Genomic DNA, 22,052 nt, shown 5'->3' with positions numbered 1-22,052 from the left:
TACTACTCCTACAATCTCTGGCAACATGCCCTTCCTTCCTACAAGTGTAACATATCCTTGGTCCTTTTTTACTATCTGTGTTTTGGGGTTTAGGTTGATGAGACTTTGGTGTAAGAGCCTGTATTCTTTCAATCCTCAGCCTCTCTTCCTGCAGTTCTCTACGCCTAGCAATATTCTTATGGTGTTCAATCGCGCACTCTCTAAGGCAAGCTACTGTGGCCCCTCTCCAATCAGGCAAAAATTTTGTACCCTGTCCCTTACTGTCTTATTGAGTCCGTCCATTAGCACAGAAAAAGCCACTTCCCTATAATTCGCATCGTTCCCTGTATCTGATACCCCAATGTATCTATCCATTCTTTGCAGGGCCCGATGGAAATATTCAGATAAAAATTAAAAGAGAATTCTAATGCGCACTCTAGGAGCAGCAGTCTATGGTCGTATCACTTGGTGTATCACCACACACACCAGAAGGATAGAAACTTTTACAATCAAAATTGGAAACCACCTTAGACAGCGCTCACTTCAGATCTTTTACAAACCTTAAATGTAACCATACATAAGAGTTAATACTCATAGACTGGGAGATAGTCCTTGAATGTTCTTCACTGGTCTGACTGACAGGATATCCACAATTTCTTCTCAGTCCCGCATAACTTGATTTCTCGAGTTAAAGGGAAAAAACAAAGGGAAACAAGATTGTAGTGAACCCTGAAGGTGAAAATCTCTTCTCCCCTTTTATCCGCCCCCGAAAAGGATCAAACAGGGTAGGTCCGTCACCCTATTCTCTTTAACACAGGAGAGGGAATATTCTGATTGTTCTTTATACTTTTTTCAGAAAGGGTGTATCTCTCCTTTAGGGGTCCACCACAGTGAAAGATAAGCAGGTAGGGTGCCAGCCCGTACCTAACTTACTAATGAAGAACCTGTGCAAATCCCATAAAGGTATCTTTTCACCAAATCTTTGGAGGGATGAGATGATATGAGGCGTACCCGACTCACTATTTTTCAGGAGTAGTCTTCCACATAAAGGTATCTTTATTTCCACTCTCTTCCTTTCTGTACTTCTATTGCCTGGTGGTTATTCCAGTCTCGATCAATGAGGATAGCAAGACAGAGAGGGGAACAGGAATTATAGTAGGTCTGGAGACGGGGATTCTCCTTATCCCTTTCTTTCTCCAAACCCTTAATAGGTCAAAAAAGGTGGGTCTGTCACCTTATCTCTCAGAAGGGTGTGAATCTCCTTTAAAAAGGTCCACCACAGTGAAGGATATAAAAGTATGGTGTCAAACCGTATCTTACTTACTATAATCAAATAAAGGTATCTTTTCACTGAACCTTAAGGGAATGAACTAGCATCCAGCATACCCAACTTACTATATCTTGTGTGTCGTCTTCCACATAGATCATTCTTACCCCCAGGCTGGAGCAGAACACAGTTCTGTACTCCTCATACTGATAGCCTACAGAGCACTGATCCCGGAGAGGAATATTAACTGTGCTTTGAAGACGGAAACCGTAACGCTCAAGTTAACCTGATTTATAAAGCACGAAGTGACCAGGAGGGAGGAGTAGGAAGAAGGAAGAAAACGAGTGGTTAGAAAAAGATACCTTTATGTGGAAGACGACACACAAGATATAGTAAGTTGGGTACGCTGGATGCTAGTTCATTCCCTTAAGGTTCAGTGAAAAGATACCTTTATGAGATTTATACAGTTTTGATTATAGTAAGTAAGGTACGGTTTGACACCATACTTTTATATCCTTCACTGTGGTGGACCTTTTTAAAAGAGATTCACACCCTTCTGAGAGATAAGGTGACGGACCCACCTTTTTTGACCTATTAAGGGGTTGGAGAAAGAAAGGGATAAGGAGAATCCCCGTCTCCAGACCTACTATAATTCCTGTTCCCCTCTCTGTCTTGCTATCCTCATTGATCGAGACTGGAATAACCACCAGGCGATAGAAGTACAGAAAGGAAGAGAGTGGAAATAAAGATACCTTTATGTGGAAGACTACACCTGATAAATAGTGAGTCGGGTACGCCTCATATCATCTCATCCCTCCAAAGATTTGGTGAAAAGATACCTTTATGGGATTTGCACAGGTTCTTCATTAGTAAGTTAGGTATGGGCTGGCACCCTACCTGCTTATCTTTCACTGTGGTGGACCCCTAAAGGAGAGATACACCCTTTCTGAAAAAAAGTATAAAGAACAATCAGAATATTCCCTCTCCTGTGTTAAGGAGAATAGGGTGACGGACCTACCCTGTTTGATCCTTTTCGGGGGCGGATAAAAGGGGAGAAGAGATTTTCACCTTCATGGTTCCCTACAATCTTGTTTCCCTTTGTTTTTTCCCTTTAACTCGAGAAATCAAGTTATGCGGGACTGAGAAGAAATTGTGGATATCCTGTCAGTCAGACCAGTAAAGAACATTCAAGGACTATCTCCCAGCCTATGAGTATTAACTCTTATGTATGGTTACATTTATGGTTTGTAAAAGATCTGAAGTGAGTGCTGTCTAAGGTGGTTTCCAATTTTGATTGGAAATATTCAGATGTCATTTAATTTTCCCTCTGTTTTATGGAGAAAATTCTTCTCCACTCAATGGGGAAACACAGCTCTAGTTGCCTATTAATTCGTTCTATATTTTCCTGATTGTTTCTGTCAGTCATAAGACTATCCGACTCTAATCTACAATCAGTGATACATTTTTGGGTGTCAATATTAGGGGGTAGGCACGCTTTCAAAACGATCCGCCAGTGTGTGTTTGTCGGTTCATACGCATTACCCAGATCTCTGATAAATTTCTGACATCTGGCTAAATGCTTCCGAGGGTCGGGGAATTCTGAAATGATTGATTGCAGCTCATCTCTGGGCCACGGGCAATACATTGCATTATTCCTGGTGAGGATTACTCCCTGACTATCGGTTCCCCCATTGGGAGTTACTATTTCCAAGACAGGGTGTAATTCTACCATTCCGTTCCTAATCTGTTTACTGTGAGGTGTTGTTGTCTCTGTGCAATGAACTCTCTCACACTTACCGGTAGCTGTGACCTCACTAGTTCTTTCATTGGGGAATATTGTTACTGCTCTACCTGGTTGGACAGGCCCCACCTGAGTGTCCTGCAAAGTGACTGCTTGGAGGAGAGCTGGAATTTGGCTGGATCCTTCATCTTCCTGTGACCTATAACCTTGAAAAGACTTCAAAACAGGATACATCTTGAAAAAATTAGGGTTAATACATTGTTTTTGCATACTACTATCATTTACGGATATACCATTGACTGTAGCCATCTCTTCCCCTTCGACCTGTGTCGACACTGGTGTGTTTGTGTTCTCATTCCCGCTAGGTTTTGAACCTGTTTTGCGAATTTGTTCTCTTTGCATATCCCCCTCCTGTTGCCATAATTTTAAACAATCATTATGTCTAATCCTTTGTTTTCTGGATTTAAGAAGACATATTCTACTGCTTACATTCTGCAGTACCTCTGGTTCAAAGCTGCCCACCCTAGGGAATGGTTCCCTATCATTGTTAGTCATACATACCCACTCATTGCATAAAACTTCTGTGTGTGAACCATATTTTTCACACATGATAAACCTTGCTGAGCCTTTTGGCCACAATTCTACCTGAACCCTGTCTAAACGTCTCTTACTTGAGCAACTGGCTCCCATATTTGTGGGTCTCTTCTAATAATTTAAAAAAAATTCCCACAAACACCAAAATACTCAATATAAGTAGACGGTGGAAGTATACCCGAGCGCCTTCCACTCGCTCTCGCCCATGCTGGCCAGTACAACGATACACTGTTGGTAGCGGATCGCAATGTACCCAACTTAGGGCTCCTATCAGACCTTACACCGTAATTTCTTTCGGTGGAAGTTCTGTTTGGAATATTTTCCTGAGAGAGGCAGTGAAAATTTCCTTTTCGGTATCTTTCAACTGGAATTGTTTGTAGGGTGAAAAACAGATAAATTAGATAACTATCTTTCACCCTTTCCAGTGAAGCCCACCAGGGAGATTTCCCGAAGTTATCAAAGAAAAACCCCTTTGTCTATACAATCACGTCTGCGTATGCTCTTCCACAGCGCATATGACACAATAATATCACGTTGCGCTGTGCAGAAAAAACGGACATGTGATGCAATAGCACAGCCTATAGATACTAGTTATCTATATGCCCTACGATTGCTGTAGACCACCTAGCCTAGACCACTTCAGACCACTAAGAGTTGTATGGGATACCACTCAGTCCACAAAGACAACCTAGTTAATAACGCAGGGTTGTGAAACCTACGCCACCGGGCCTCTACTAACCCAGTGTGTCCACCTAGACCACCTAGCTTAGACCACCTAGACCACTTCAGTTCTTGGGTTCAGTATCCACTCACTCCTGCATTCGCTCACTCAAATATACTTTATTTTTCTGTACAGAAAAGTAGGATTCATTCAAGTTGGCAGCTTTACCCCCAGAGGCAATTTAAAAAAAAATTATTTATACTAAATTTTGTTTTTATACTAGATTTCTTTAGAAACCGGGTGGTTTGGTGCTATTGTAGCGTGGCTTCTGTCCCACCTTTAAACTAAACGAACCTATCGTGTGGTTTTATTATGCGCGCACAACCCTACGCAAGCTTGCATAATTACGCAACCGTGCGTACCTCTATGCCACGTTTGCGGCATTGCGCTACATGCACGTTTTTGTACACTGTCCTCACGTTCCGTACCACGTATACCAATGTGCGTACGCAATAAAACAGATCACACAACTTCTATAAATGTGAGCAATAAAACTACTATTGCCCACTAAACACAACACAGTTAATTTCTGTATAAACCTTTACAACTAGGCCAGACTGTGTTTGTGCTTTACGCTTACTTCCTTAAATATTGTTTTTATTTTTTTAACTATATAGCAACAAATATCTCCGGTTTCACACAAGTCTAAATGAATCTAGCAATCTGAATGTTATGGCAACAATCTGAGAGAGTATGCAAAGAGTATGGGTGCTGTGTATGGTTTTGGCGCCAAAAAGAAATTCACAGATTTTAGATAGCTTTTTTCCTGTTTACCTTACGGGTTCTACCAGCATCTCTACAAACCATACAGAGCAGACGCCATCTAATCAGCATTCAAGCAGGGTTTTCAGCATCCATCGACCAAGAAAAGGATACGTAGGATACTTTCTGTCCTCCCTTTTGCTGATAGATGAAGTCTGCTGTGACCTGTTAGGTAGTAAGTATGTGGAAAACCGGAGAGCCCCCAATTGATAATGCTGAAATATCCTTAGGAAAGAAAGCTATACCTTAAACACACCTTAAATACACTTTACCATGGAGCCGCTGCGGCCGCTGTACTTAACACACACTATGCGCACTTTGTACGCTATTAGCGTACAAAGTCCCGTACTACGTACGGACTTCGCGTACAAACGCCGCGCTGACGGTACAAAGTACTCACAGCGCGTACACACCCAGAGATACACCACAAACCCTGAACAGCTATGCAATGCAATGAAAATATGCTTTAAACCTTAGCAGGGCAATGAAGACACGACACCAATTGTGATTTTACCGCTGGGTTCCGACACCACAGTGGATTATTGCTGAAAGGGGGTTACAATACATACAATACAATACAATATAATATAACAGAGTAAATGGCTACATTCAATGGTACATACGTGAGTAGATTCGCTTGCGCTTCCCGGCCCAGTCCTCGGTCATCTGATAGATAACTTTGTGAGTCTTGTGTCAGACCAGGCCTGCAGCAGCTCTCTTTATACAATTCTTCCAAAAAGCAATACAATAGATACTGTAATCTCTTTGTCCATTGGACACAGAAATGCACATTTACAGTACAGGAGAGGTCATAGGTCGGTTTGAATAGGTAGGCGAGGTCTTTCCCAACTGCTCTTGTGGGTGGTCTCCTCTGGATTCCCGCCGCGTACATAATGTACAGTAAATACAGTTTATATCTATATTCTGCTCCTGCACATAACTATCCGCAGGAACATGCGATCTTTCTCAAACCAACACCGGAATGTTACCCTTAAAATACCCTTCAGCTGGATACCAAACACCACCTTATGACCTTGTTCTGTCCCCTCCTATTCTGTAAAGGTGAATCCCTTTGTTCTGTTACCATTTAAACTGTTGTTACTTCCTGATGTGGTGCAGGGATACTATGTGTACATTGTGCACTATTTGGATTAAATATGTAATGCGTTTTGATAGCCTTCCGTGCGTTCTCAAACTCTACCGTAAATACTCATACCACGCGCTAATGCGCAGGACAGCGGGAGCGACCATACGCAAATTGCGGATATGCGCACGCACGACAGAACAAGTGCACGAAGGGAGGCCATCTGTGTGTAGTTTGTACGTGATGTGTGTACTGCAATATTTTTCGACTTTGACAATACTATAAAGTATTGTGTTGAATTACAACTAACATTTTGTTTAGTTGACAGTACAAGATTGATGAACAGTGGTTGATATAAACAATGAATCAACTTTAATACATGAATGAAACAAATATCAGCTCTGTAACCATGTCGCAAAAATGCAGTTGTTTTCAAGTTACTGTAATTTATTATTAGAATTTATTCATAGGGCACCACTAAGTTTTGCAGAGCCGTATAGAGCAATAATACAAAAGGGTAAACAAAATAACTAAATAACATGGCAATCAGCATATATAAACATATTTACATACTGTATATAAACAGAATTACATGCATATACAGATTGGCTTAATTACATGAGTTTAAGGGGAAGGAACACGATGCTGCAGCATACTGAATTATATGGTTTATCTAGAAAGCAAAAATTAACTGTTGCATAATATTGGTTATACAAATCAGAAATAAGTGCAACAATATTTCCTTCATGTAAAAAACATTATTTAAAAAATGAAAATAACTTACTTCAAACATAACTTAGAACATACTTTTTGAAAAAAATCATAATAGAGTGAATCGGTCAATGATGACCATGACCAGGGAATGAACATTTGCAGTTTTAATACATTAAAGCAAGTTATAAGCTTCTCAGCCAGTCATACCAAGTGCCTCATATTGTTTTATTAATGTAAGTGACGTTTTCCATTCACAGGACTTGTGTGTCTATTTGCTGGCTTTGTGGCTAATCATACCTCCCAACTGTCCTGATTTTTGCAGGCCAGTCCTATTTTTTGGGACTGTCCCGCTGTCCCACCAGCGGGTGGCAGTGTCCCGCGGTGGTAGTGGGGCAGTTGGGAGGTGGTGGTGGGGCAGCTGGGAGGCTCCTGTCACTCATTGCTCTGCTTAGAGCAGCGGTGAATAGATGCTGTGCCCATGTGCGCAGTGTCTATTCACGGGAGATACAGAAGCAAGGGGCATGGTCAGCAGCTCGTAGAGTGCTGGCCAAGCCTCCATAGTGACGAAAACAGGGTGCAATCGCGTAATTTCAATGAAGCCACGCCCCCATTTTGGGAACGCGCGCAGGGGAGTCCCGAGTTCCTGCATAATGATGTTGGGAGGTACGGGCTAATTCAGATATGTACTGTATGTAAACCCGATGTTTGCGTACATCTCTGATGGGTTATGATCTGCAGGATCAGCACTGCACATGTGCAGATCTGTTCATGCAGCGATGGGCACAGTGACCCCTAAGCCACAGAATCACACAGGGGGACATGGACAGGGTGGCGACAGGGAGTGTTTTGGAAAACGGGGGCACAGTACCTAACAAAGTACATAAACAAATGAGCACACAAGAAAACAGTGACTCCTGACAACAAGCCGGGAGAAGGGGGAAGATGCTGGCACCAAACCCTGACAACGAGAAAGGAGAAGGGGAAAGACGTGCACACTAACCCCTGACAACAAGTCGGGAGAAGGGGGAAGATGCTGGCACCAACCCCTGACAACGAGAAAGGAGAAGGGGGAAGACATGCACACCAACCCCTGACAACAAGCCGGGAGAAGGGGGAAGATGCTGGCACCAACCCCTGACAACGAGAAAGGAGAAGGGGGAAGACATGCACACCAACCCCTGACAACAAGCCGGGAGAAGGGGGAAGACGTGCACACCAACCCATGACAACAAGCCGGGAGAAGGGGGAAGATGCTGGCACTAACCCCTGACAACGAGCAGTTAATTTAAAAGTAGGTAGCATCTCAGTGTGCACATAATTTGCAAGGTGTATTACTGTGCAGCACATATTATGGTGTCAGGGGCATACCTGTGTGTCATAATATGTAAGGGGCATTACTTTGTGGGGCATTATATGTAAGGGGCATTATAATACAGTGTCAGGAGCATAACTGGGGTGTAAGGTAGTCTTTTCCTGCAAGGCCACGCCCCTTGTATCGAGGGAGGTGCATTTTTTTACTGATTGCACTGGGAGCCAAATTGTCTAGAAACAGCCAAGTACATGGTATAGAAACATTGCTGCAACAGTGGTCATATCACTCAAATAAGCATCAGGGTGGCAGAAACCAAAGATTGAAAGGAAATATGGAGCAGATGATGGTATAAATAAGGGACGGAAAAGAGGAAATGAGGAAAGAGAGCCCTGCTTGAGGGAGCTTAGATTTAGAGATGAGCGGGTTCGGTTTCTCTGAATCCGAACCCGCCCGAACTTCATGTTTTTTTTCACGGGTCCGAGCGACTCGGATCTTCCCGCCTTGCTCGGTTAACCCGAGCGCGCCCGAACGTCATCATGACGCTGTCGGATTCTCGCGAGGCTCGGATTATATCGCGAGACTCGGATTCTATATAAGGAGCCGCGCGTCGCCGCCATTTTCACACGTGCATTGAGATTGATAGGGAGAGGACGTGGCTGGCGTCCTCTCCATTTAGATTATAAGAGAGAGAGATTTACTGGAGCTTAGGACTAGGAGGAGTACTGTAGAAGTGTAGAGAGTGCAGAGAGTTTACTAGTGAGTGACCACCAGACAGTGCAGTTTATTTAATATATCCGTTCTCTGCCTGAAAAAAGCGATACACACAGTGACTCAGTCACATACCATATCTGTGTGCACTGCTCAGGCTCAGCCCAGTGTGCTGCATCATCTATATATATTATATATCTGTCTGACTGCTCAGCTCACACAGCTTATAATTGTGGGGGAGACTGGGGAGTAGTGATGAGCGAGGTTCGGTTTTACTCGGTGCCAGTTATAGGTTATAGCAGGAGCCAGGAGTACATAATATTATATAGTGAGTGACCACCAGACAGTGCAGTTTATTTAATATATCCGTTCTCTGCCTGAAAAAAGCGATACACACAGTGACTCAGTCACATACCATATCTGTGTGCACTGCTCAGGCTCAGCCCAGTGTGCTGCATCATCTATATATATTATATATCTGTCTGACTGCTCAGCTCACACAGCTTATAATTGTGGGGGAGACTGGGGAGCACTGCAGTGCCAGTTATAGGTTATAGCAGGAGCCAGGAGTACATAATATTATATTAAAATTAAACAGTGCACACTTTTGCTGCAGGAGTGCCACTGCCAGTGTGACTGACCAGTGACCTGACCACACTGACCACCAGTATAGTTAGTAGTATACTTATATTGTGATTGCCTGAAAAAGTTAAACACTCGTCGTGTGACTTCACTTGTGTGTTGTTGTTTTTTTTATTCTATAAAAATAAAACTCATTCTGCTGACAGACAGTGTCCAGCAGGTCCGTCATTATATAATATATAATATATACCTGTCCGGCTGCAGTAGTGATATATATATATTTTTTATATCATTTATCATCCAGTCGCAGCAGACACAGTACGGTAGTTCACGGCTGTGGCTACCTCTGTGTCTGCACTCGGCAGGCAGTCCGTCCATAATTGTATACCACCTAACCGTGGTTTTTTTTTCTTCTTTATACATACATACTACTACGACATCTCTTTATCAACCAGTCTATATTAGCAGCAGACACAGTACAGTACGGTAGTTCACGGCTGTGGCTACCTCTGTGTCTGCACTCGGCAGGCAGTCCGTCCATAATTGTATACCACCTAACCGTGGTTTTTTTTTCTTTCTTCTTTATACATACATAGTTACATAGACATCTCTTTATCAACCAGTCTATATTAGCAGCAGACACAGTACAGTACGGTAGTTCACGGCTGTGGCTACCTCTGTGTCTGCACTCGGCAGGCAGTCCGTCCATAATTGTATACCACCTAACCGTGGTTTTTTTTTCTTTCTTCTTTATACATACATAGTTACATAGACATCTCTTTATCAACCAGTCTATATTAGCAGCAGACACAGTACAGTACGGTAGTTCACGGCTGTGGCTACCTCTGTGTCTGCACTCGGCAGGCAGTCCGTCCATAATTGTATACCACCTAACCGTGGTTTTTTTCTTTCTTCTTTATACATACATAGTTACATAGACATCTCTTTATCAACCAGTCTATATTAGCAGCAGACACAGTACAGTACGGTAGTTCACGGCTGTGGCTACCTCTGTGTCTGCACTCGGCAGGCAGTCCGTCCATAATTGTATACCACCTAACCGTGGTTTTTTTTTCTTTCTTCTTTATACATACATAGTTACATAGACATCTCTTTATCAACCAGTCTATATTAGCAGCAGACACAGTACAGTACGGTAGTTCACGGCTGTGGCTACCTCTGTGTCTGCACTCGGCAGGCAGTCCGTCCATAATTGTATACCACCTAACCGTGGTTTTTTTTTCTTTCTTCTTTATACATACATAGTTACATAGACATCTCTTTATCAACCAGTCTATATTAGCAGCAGACACAGTACAGTACGGTAGTTCACGGCTGTGGCTACCTCTGTGTCTGCACTCGGCAGGCAGTCCGTCCATAATTGTATACCACCTAACCGTGGTTTTTTTTTCTTTCTTCTTTATACATACATACTACTACGACATCTCTTTATCAACCAGTCTATATTATTAGCAGCAGACACAGTACAGTACGGTAGTTCACGGCTGTGGCTACCTCTGTGTCTGCACTCGGCAGGCAGTCCGTCCATAATTGTATACCACCTAACCGTGGTTTTTTTTTCTTTCTTCTTTATACATACATAGTTACATAGACATCTCTTTATCAACCAGTCTATATTAGCAGCAGACACAGTACAGTACGGTAGTTCACGGCTGTGGCTACCTCTGTGTCTGCACTCGGCAGGCAGTCCATAATTGTATACTAGTATCCATCTCCATTGTTTACCTGAGGTGCCTTTTAGTTGTGCCTATTAAAATATGGAGAACAAAAATGTTGAGGTTCCAAAATTAGGGAAAGATCAAGATCCACTTCCACCTCGTGCTGAAGCTGCTGCCACTAGTCATGGCCGAGACGATGAAATGCCAGCAACGTCGTCTGCCAAGGCCGATGCCCAATGTCATAGTACAGAGCATGTCAAATCCAAAACACCAAATATCAGTAAAAAAAGGACTCCAAAACCTAAAATAAAATTGTCGGAGGAGAAGCGTAAACTTGCCAATATGCCATGTACCACACGGAGTGGCAAGGAACGGCTGAGGCCCTGGCCTATGTTCATGGCTAGTGGTTCAGCTTCACATGAGGATGGAAGCACTCAGCCTCTCGCTAGAAAACTGAAAAGACTCAAGCTGGCAAAAGCACCGCAAAGAACTGTGCGTTCTTCGAAATCCCAAATCCACAAGGAGAGTCCAATTGTGTCGGTTGCGATGCCTGACCTTCCCAACACTGGACGTGAAGAGCATGCGCCTTCCACCATTTGCACGCCCCCTGCAAGTGCTGGAAGGCGCACCCGCAGTCCAGTTCCTGATAGTCAGATTGAAGATGAAGATGTTGAAGTACACCAGGATGAGGAGGATATGGGTGTTGCTGGCGCTGGGGAGGAAATTGACCAGGAGGATACTGATGGTGAGGTGGTTTGTTTAAGTCAGGCACCCGGGGAGACACCTGTTGTCCGTGGGAGGAATATGGCCGTTGACATGCCTGGTGAAAATACCAAAAAAATCAGCTCTTCAGTGTGGAGGTATTTCAACAGAAAAGCGGACAACAGGTGTCAAGCCGTGTGTTGCCTTTGTCAAGCTGTAATAAGTAGGGGTAAGGACGTTAACCACCTCGGAACATCCTCCCTTATACGTCACCTGCAGCGCATTCATAATAAGTCAGTGACAAGTTCAAAAACTTTGGGCGACAGCGGAAGCAGTCCACTGACCAGTAAATCCCTTCCTCTTGTAACCAAGCTCACGCAAACCACCCCACCAACTCCCTCAGTGTCAATTTCCTCCTTCCCCAGGAATGCCAATAGTCCTGCAGGCCATGTCACTGGCAATTCTGACGAGTCCTCTCCTGCCTGGGATTCCTCCGATGCATCCTTGCGTGTAACGCCTACTGCTGCTGGCGCTGCTGTTGTTGCTGCTGGGAGTCGATGGTCATCCCAGAGGGGAAGTCGTAAGCCCACTTGTACTACTTCCAGTAAGCAATTGACTGTCCAACAGTCCTTTGCGAGGAAGATGAAATATCACAGCAGTCATCCTGCTGCAAAGCGGATAACTGAGGCCTTGACAACTATGTTGGTGTTAGACGTGCGTCCGGTATCCGCCGTTAGTTCACAGGGAACTAGACAATTTATTGAGGCAGTGTGCCCCCGTTACCAAATACCATCTAGGTTCCACTTCTCTAGGCAGGCGATACCGAGAATGTACACGGACGTCAGAAAAAGACTCACCAGTGTCCTAAAAAATGCAGTTGTACCCAATGTCCACTTAACCACGGACATGTGGACAAGTGGAGCAGGGCAGGGTCAGGACTATATGACTGTGACAGCCCACTGGGTAGATGTATGGACTCCCGCCGCAAGAACAGCAGCGGCGGCACCAGTAGCAGCATCTCGCAAACGCCAACTCTTTCCTAGGCAGGCTACGCTTTGTATCACCGCTTTCCAGAATACGCACACAGCTGAAAACCTCTTACGGCAACTGAGGAAGATCATCGCGGAATGGCTTACCCCAATTGGACTCTCCTGTGGATTTGTGGCATCGGACAACGCCAGCAATATTGTGTGTGCATTAAATATGGGCAAATTCCAGCACGTCCCATGTTTTGCACATACCTTGAATTTGGTGGTGCAGAATTTTTAAAAAAACGACAGGGGCGTGCAAGAGATGCTGTCGGTGGCCAGAAGAATTGCGGGACACTTTCGGCGTACAGGCACCACGTACAGAAGACTGGAGCACCACCAAAAACTACTGAACCTGCCCTGCCATCATCTGAAGCAAGAAGTGGTAACGAGGTGGAATTCAACCCTCTATATGCTTCAGAGGTTGGAGGAGCAGCAAAAGGCCATTCAAGCCTATACAATTGAGCACGATATAGGAGGTGGAATGCACCTGTCTCAAGCGCAGTGGAGAATGATTTCAACGTTGTGCAAGGTTCTGATGCCCTTTGAACTTGCCACACGTGAAGTCAGTTCAGACACTGCCAGCCTGAGTCAGGTCATTCCCCTCATCAGGCTTTTGCAGAAGAAGCTGGAGACATTGAAGGAGGAGCTAACACGGAGCGATTCCGCTAGGCATGTGGGACTTGTGGATGGAGCCCTTAATTCGCTTAACAAGGATTCACGGGTGGTCAATCTGTTGAAATCAGAGCACTACATTTTGGCCACCGTGCTCGATCCTAGATTTAAAGCCTACCTTGGATCTCTCTTTCCGGCAGACACAAGTCTGCTGGGGTTGAAAGACCTGCTGGTGACAAAATTGTCAAGTCAAGCGGAACGCGACCTGTCAACATCTCCTCCTTCACATTCTCCCGCAACTGGGGGTGCGAGGAAAAGGCTCAGAATTCCGAGCCCACCCGCTGGCGGTGATGCAGGGCAGTCTGGAGCGACTGCTGATGCTGACATCTGGTCCGGACTGAAGGACCTGACAACGATTACGGACATGTCGTCTACTGTCACTGCATATGATTCTCTCAACATTGATAGAATGGTGGAGGATTATATGAGTGACCGCATCCAAGTAGGCACGTCACACAGTCCGTACTTATACTGGCAGGAAAAAGAGGCAATTTGGAGGCCCTTGCACAAACTGGCTTTATTCTACCTAAGTTGCCCTCCCACAAGTGTGTACTCCGAAAGAGTGTTTAGTGCCGCCGCTCACCTTGTCAGCAATCGGCGTACGAGGTTACATCCAGAAAATGTGGAGAAGATGATGTTCATTAAAATGAATTATAATCAATTCCTCCGCGGAGACATTGACCAGCAGCAATTGCCTCCACAAAGTACACAGGGAGCTGAGATGGTGGATTCCAGTGGGGACGAATTGATAATCTGTGAGGAGGGGGATGTACACGGTGATATATCGGAGGGTGATGATGAGGTGGACATCTTGCCTCTGTAGAGCCAGTTTGTGCAAGGAGAGATTAATTGCTTCTTTTTTGGGGGGGGTTAAAAACCAACCCGTCATATCAGTCACAGTCGTGTGGCAGACCCTGTCACTGAAATGATGGGTTGGTTAAAGTGTGCATGTCCTGTTTTGTTTATACAACATAAGGGTGGGTGGGAGGGCCCAAGGACAATTCCATCTTGCACCTCTTTTTTCTTTTCTTTTTCTTTGCATCATGTGCTGATTAGGGAGGGTTTTTTGGAAGGTACATCCTGCGTGACACTGCAGTGCCACTCCTAAATGGGCCCGGTGTTTGTGTCGGCCACTAGGGTCGCTAATCTTACTCACACAGTCAGCTACCTCATTGCGCCTCTTTTTTTCTTTGCGTCATGTGCTGTTTGGGGAGGGTTTTTTGGAAGGGACATCCTGCGTGACACTGCAGTGCCACTCCTAGATGGGCCCGGTGTTTGTGTCGGCCACTAGGGTCGCTAATCTTACTCACACAGCTACCTCATTGCGCCTCTTTTTTTCTTTGCGTCATGTGCTGTTTGGGGAGGGTTTTTTGGAAGGGCCATCCTGCGTGACACTGCAGTGCCACTCCTAGATGGGCCCGGTGTTTGTGTCGGCCACTAGGGTCGCTAATCTTACTCACACAGCTACCTCATTGCGCCTCTTTTTTTCTTTGCGTCATGTGCTGTTTGGGGAGGGTTTTTTGGAAGGGACATCCTGCGTGACACTGCAGTGCCACTCCTAGATGGGCCCGGTGTTTGTGTCGGCCACTAGGGTCGCTTATCTTACTCACACAGCGACCTCGGTGCAAATTTTAGGACTAAAAATAATATTGTGAGGTGTGAGGTATTCAGAATAGACTGAAAATGAGTGTAAATTATGGTTTTTGAGGTTAATAATACTTTGGGATCAAAATGACCCCCAAATTCTATGATTTAAGCTGTTTTTTAGTGTTTTTTGAAAAAAACACCCGAATCCAAAACACACCCGAATCCGACAAAAAAAATTCGGTGAGGTTTTGCCAAAACGCGTTCGAACCCAAAACACGGCCGCGGAACCGAACCCAAAACCAAAACACAAAACCCGAAAAATTTCAGGCGCTCATCTCTACTTAGATTTTCCTTATTTTCTGTTTACTTGTTTACTGTTTCTTTTAGTACACAGTTTTTAATGTGTGTTGGGTAGTACCACGCAATGCACAGTAAGTGCCCTTTTTCAGCAAGAACCAGCAGAAATGCAGTTCCTGAGCCTCTCATATATGACATAATCATGAACTGGGTTACTGAATCTGTCCTGGGCCAAAATGTATTCATAATATCATCTATCTATCTATAACTTTTTAAATAGCTCCACCCCAAAACCCATAGTTCCTAAACCTATTTTTCCAGAAAAATAGTACTGTGTACCGTATAGATGAATAGTAAAATGTAGAGTCGATGTATTTCATAAATGATACACAATGTCGCTAAGGCCTCAGGATTCCTATGATATGTTCCCAGAGCAGTAACAATTTAGACCACCAGTCATACATCATACTGTACCGAATGAAGCAGGAAATGTACAGATATGGATCTGTGATTAACTTGGCCTAGACCACTTTGTAATATAATTAGCAATTAAAAGTTAATTATTATATAACTATTACTACTCACTAGAGTTAATATCCATGATAAACAGTGTACTAGCACCTTATATTTAAAAAAATACACATTTTGTACAAAGAGCGGCACATTCCATGTCATAATTTATAATATAACATTTTAGCAGATGTTAAATTACAGGGAAACATTTATCTATAAAAATGAATAATGACAATATCAACAGAAACGTTGAAATCATCTTAGTTACTAAAGTTTCCAAAAGTAGTAAATTCTACCATTATCAGAGAACATATTATCAGAGAAATGTTACAATATATGTATTATATCCTACCCACACTTGCACCCATATATCCGATGCCACCATTGACTGCTTTTGAAATTGTGTAGAGGTGGGCATTTTCTGGCATGGGTGATAGTAAAGGTCACTTAAGTTACCGGATAAAAACTAAACCAATCCAAACAAAAAAAAAAAAGTATAATCAACGATGTCTCTAGTGTTCCAAATGAACGTGGTCGCCTGACACTATACTGTGAGTTAATAAATAAAAGCACATACAAATATTCTGGCGTCGGTCTCCTGAACGCCGGGATCCCAACCGTCGGCATTATGACTGCATCCCAATAAAACACATGGCCTATGACAGCATCAATGAACAGACATGATATTCATCTATATACATGATTTTACAATACAAACTGTTGGCATATCCTGTATGTACATATGTTACTTCTCCTACTACTGACATTTATCTGTGTGATTACATTCATATTTCTAACAGCTGATGGTAACTGTGAATTTGTTGCATTTAGTGTCACCCATTACACAACTCTCTTATTTTGTATTCATTATCAATGTTTTGTTAAATAAATATATTAGCAATAGACGTAAAGAACCTCAGATATAGTTATATACAGTATGTTGCTGTGTGCAAATTATAATAGATATTTTGCTTTTAGAAGCAGTGAGATTTTTTTTTAACTTTAATAATATTGAAAAGCAATTCTTACCGTATGCTCTTTTTTATTTATATAAGGGCTACATGAAGAGATTTATTATTTTATTGGTAATGAGTACATCATACACTGATCCTATGAAATCCAGATCCATAGCTCTATGGTCTCTACATAGACATGTAGAAGGCTACAGCCAGGTAAAGACCGTTCTAGAGGTGTATTAGAAGTGTGATGTATGTACAAGCTAAATGGGGGCAGCGCTAACACCATGATTCCTACAAGTTATTATGCTAAACCAGGATTAACCTCGTGGAGAAGTAGCAAATCATTATGCAGAATGACAACTGTTTACCTAGGATGTATAAAAAAATTCTTTCTATGGGGATTCATGAAAAAAAACGTGTGGATTCTAGGGTTCTTTATCTTCATAAAAATAATGGTGAAGGAAATTGAAAAAGAAAATATATGTTCTTTCATCTGCAAGCTGTGGATGTGGCTCAGCTGTTAGGAGCCTGCAGGTAATAACAGATCCATGAGTTGAAAATACAAATCTTGCCATCTACACAACCCATCTCGTGTAATCATGGGTGATATAATCTAAAATAAAAATACAGCTAGACATTTCCTAAAGCAATGCTGGTGGAAGTTATTTACTGACACAGGGATGCATCCATTACAGAAAGTAATCCACTTTTAGGATTATACAGTTACATCCGAGCAATTGAACTAATGTAACATATGCATCAAACTAACATATTTCCAAATATACAAATGAGTATTGCCAAGGTATGGGTGTCCTAGGAAACATCCTTTACTATATGAACTGAGTAAAGTTGATGTTATACTATTTCCAGAAGCAATCAACACATTTAATATATTCACTAATTAACAGTTAATAGTAAGCATTCAGGTTTCTGCATTTCTTTAAAGGGCCTGTTCACACCCATCCGCTGTTAATGTACTTTTCAGCTGCTAACTAATGTATGAAATCTGCATTGAAAATAGGATACATCTGGATTGTTTGTACAGTTTCACATGGTTCTGTATATTATGTTTTCTACATCTGTTTTTCTCTACTATACTATTGTCATACATAAAGAAACCACAAATAGTATACATGGGGGAGATGTATTAAGCCTGGAGAAGTGATAAAGCAGTGATAAAGAAGTTATAAGCGGAAGGTGGTAACGCACCAGCCAATCATTACGGGTTTCAAAAAGAACAGCTAGGAGCTAATTGGCTGGGGCGTTATCACTTTCCACTTATCACCGCTTTATCATTTCTCCAGGCTTAATACTGTACATCTGCGCCCATGATGGTTTCCTAAGGGCTCGTTCCCACCTTTGCGGTCTATCAAATTTAAAAATGCAACATGACAAACTTATCATGTGTAATGTGTGCTCTCAGTATAATAGAATAGTATTGGAAAAAGCACAACACATGGAAAACACATTTTTAAAAATCATTAAACTGTGCATTAGTTTTCATTCATGTTTCACATTTACATAGTAAACTACCCCTAAGACTGCAATTGGGAAGAATGATCCACATAGCAATTAAATTACCCAGAGATGGCCTTTGCTATGACTGGTTCATTTCAATAATACTATAATAATATTCATGGCTAATAAGCACACAGGAGTCTCAAAAACACAGTTCCTCAAGTTCTCCTGGGTAAACCTTTAAATTGAAATTACCTCTCTGAACATAGCTGGGAAAAGAAGATACTTAAAATCACATAACAAAATGCACATAGATGTTTAAGGGGTCATAGTACTAGGAAAAGTGTCATTTGTAATAGGAATATATTGGAAGCAGTGGTGGTATATAAACTGAGCCCCTTCCTAATGCCACAATATTTTGGTGTGCAGTTTCACCAATAAATATTACTTTATGCTTTATGTCTCAACTGAATGTATATGTGCTCCTCTTTTTATGTGTGTGTGTGTGTGTGTGTGTGTGTGTGTGTGTGTGTGTGTGTGTGTGTGTGTGTGTGTGAGAGAGAGAGATGGGGGGAGGGGGATGGGCAGTCAGAATGTGCAGATTGTATAACCTCCGTTGGGTGGTAGTGCAAGGGATGTGTACAGTGAGTCCGCTAATAAATAAATATATTATTTCATGTTTACAATTCTACAATAATACATGACATCCTGAAAAGCAGACATATGCCCCAAATTAGCAGGTGGTGTGAAGCTTCAGTTGAATAAATATTGCAATGCTGTTTTAAATTCCAAGGTGAACACAGTGTGAGGAGCATCACCTGGCATTATTACTGTATGTATGCCAATGTTGCTTCTTTCCTCCAGCTGGAGACCATTTCTGATTCTCAATAACATAATCTGAATAACGGCCTCTGACTGCCAATGAATCTGCCTGCATTATATTCAACAGTTGGTAACATACAAATATTGTTCTACTCCTTAACAATAAACTGCTCTGTATCTGAGCAGCAGAGATGTTTATAAGGAGCAGACAACACATTTAGCTGATCATGAGGACAGACAGCTGCGTTTGACACTGAATGAGAATCCTCCCCAAGATTGGTAAAATACAGGCATCCTCATCAGGTCAGCAAGATTCACTAAAACGCGATACTAGAGCAACAGGTGGTTTTCCGGTACCTGGGATCAGCCACACTTCTCTTTGATAATGTATGCCCAAAAATATAACCACACATATAGACACCAGTATGAACTTTGCTTTCCGGCAAGCACCTGAACTATTAGCGATCTATGCAGCAAGACTGATGACCCAGAGGATGACAAAGATAACAGACAAAAGTAAACTGCCCTCACTAACATGAGTCCTAAAGAACTTTGATCAAATGTATCAATTAAATCTTGCAGCCAGTCTACTATGCAAAGTATGTGCAAGCCATACTGTTCATCGGTTACACAACCTTGATTAGTTTTTGTTTTCTGAAACAGCTGTGAAAGTTCCATGGCACATTGTGTAAGCAGAAGAATAGCAGGGTACCTGCAGGGTATCAGTTCTTACCATTGGAGGGCATGACTCTCGTACGCCACCCAGTATCCATCAAATGACAGCACAACAGACAATAGCACGGCTCACAAAGCACCATATACGTGGTCACAAGTGTCAATCAGACTCACAAGAGCTATAACTTACTGCAGTCATCTGAATCATATCCATCCAGGTCCACTTCCTCTTCGTGTCTGGCAGGTGCGCTGCTGCTGCTGGTGCTGCTGATGGTGGTGGTAGTGGTGGAAGCTGCCCCATAGGCTCCAAATAATTTGTCCACATCCTCCTCTTCCTCCCGGGAACTTTCAGATGGGCTGACAGAGGGCTGGCTCACATTAGACTTGAGGGAGTTACTCCGGGTAACCGCGGCGGGGATACCACGGGGGAAGCGGGGGAAATAGTCAGATATTTGTTTGATCGGCTTGATGGGACCTGGACACACATCAATGGCCATATGCTCCTGGATGCTTATGGTCATTTTCTCTCCTTTGCGGAATGTCATGCATGCAATTCTGTTCTGAAACCCAAAGCAGAGAATGGACTGCAGGGAGAGTGCTTTGCTGAACTTCAACTACATATAGAAGCAAATATTCCCCTTGGTGTAGACGGTCAGGGATGCTGCTTCAGGCTATGTGCTTCTCTCTCTTGGACTTTCAGACACCTTTTGCATACTGCCTGTAGCTTCCTGCAGCCACAAGCGATCCTTATCCTCCCAGTGTTAACTGCTAAGCCTTGGCGTGAGGGAGAGAGAGAGAACTGACAGCAGGCAGGAGGGAGTGTGTATCGGGTGATGTCACTTGTTAGCAACCAAGCAAAATACAGGAAGCAAAGGAATGAGGGTAGGTCAGGTGCATTCAGCAGCTCCATACCTTCCAACCTGCCAGCATCATCAATGGGAACCCTGACTGTCACAATTAGGGACTTTAAGAAATGAAAACCATACCCTGAAGCTTAAACAGCTCCACAGCACAGATGAACTGCTGCAGATGCCTGCTGCTTTCCACATTATGTTATCTGAGCTTTCTTAATACCTATTGCAACCCTTAGGCTGCCAGAAGAACTGCAACGACACATTACCTGGCCTCTCTACATAAAGTGTTAATGCTACACTGCACATAGCATACATGTCACTGCACATAGCATACATGTCACTGCACATACATAGCATACATGTCCAGAATGTCATTCACATTTGTCTTACATCAGCAAATACAAAAATAATACCGTGTGTGAAAACATGTCATTTACAAAAAGATGTATGTTTTATATTAATTAGCACAGCAGACAGACTGCTGTACTTTCACATTTGTTGCAAATAGTTGATTAAAAAAAGTGTTAATTAGTTGCAACATGAAGTCTGTGTGGATGTGTTCTGTGTTAGGTAGTGTTCCACACTCTGGTGGTTCCTAACTATCATAATAGTCAAGAATCTGTCTGTTTCAGTAATATAATGTGCATGAAAATTCATTTCAGATTTGCAAGTGATTATTGAGACGCTAATGTGTGTCTGTCTATCTATCTATCTATCTATCTATCTATCTATCTATCTATCTATCTATCTATCTATCAGAAGCGTGCAGTGAGGTCAGTGGCGTGCGGTGAGGCTCTGCAGTTATAATGTCCACGAGTTCCGTCGGTGATCCCTACTGCCCCCCACTACTGCACCTGAGCCGATGCCAGCTGCCACCGCCCCTGTTGCCCGTTACTCCTGCCACTAATGGCTACCGCCTCCACCAATGGCTTACAAAATCGCCATCAACTACCCCCCCCCCCACTACTAATTTGCATCTCATTCCAATAACACCAATTCACACAGCCTGCCTGCTCATCAAACGTGTGATGAGCAGGCGACTAATATATTGTACATTTTTATCAAATATAAAAATAAATATTAGTGTTTAGGACTGGGGAGGAAGTGGGAGGAGGACATAAATGCTATTTTGTTGTCCAGGGCTTCCATTAACTTAATAGTGCCACTTGTGCGGTGCTATTAAGTCAACGAAAGTCCTGGACTACAAAATAGCCAGCAGAGGGTGACAGGAAAATCGTGATGCCAGGGAGCTGGTGACAGGGAGAGGGTGGCAGCAGTTGGTGCCGACTGTGGGTGACAGGAAGTGTCTGATGCCAGGGAGAGGGTGACAGCAGTGAGT

The 22,052-nt window shown here is 43.0% G+C and overlaps 1 protein-coding gene across 1 annotated transcript in view; it reads right to left on the bottom strand.

Moving 5' to 3' along the window:
- Positions 1-20,790, bottom strand: part of DOC2B (double C2 domain beta) — a 1,147,407-nt gene extending 1,126,617 nt beyond the window's left edge. Inside the window, exon 1 of the mRNA XM_063953885.1 lies at positions 20,050-20,790. Within this exon, the coding sequence (XP_063809955.1) occupies positions 20,050-20,404 (355 nt within the window). The 5' untranslated portion in view covers positions 20,405-20,790. The remainder of the gene's footprint in view (positions 1-20,049) is intronic.
- Between the last annotated feature and the right edge of the window lie 1,262 nt (positions 20,791-22,052).

This window comes from Pseudophryne corroboree, chromosome 2, assembly GCF_028390025.1.
Source record: "Pseudophryne corroboree isolate aPseCor3 chromosome 2, aPseCor3.hap2, whole genome shotgun sequence".
Taxonomy (NCBI): Eukaryota; Metazoa; Chordata; class Amphibia; order Anura; family Myobatrachidae; genus Pseudophryne; species Pseudophryne corroboree.
The sequence above is the reverse complement of the archived record's forward strand: the minus strand, read 5'-3'. Positions and strand labels throughout refer to the sequence as shown.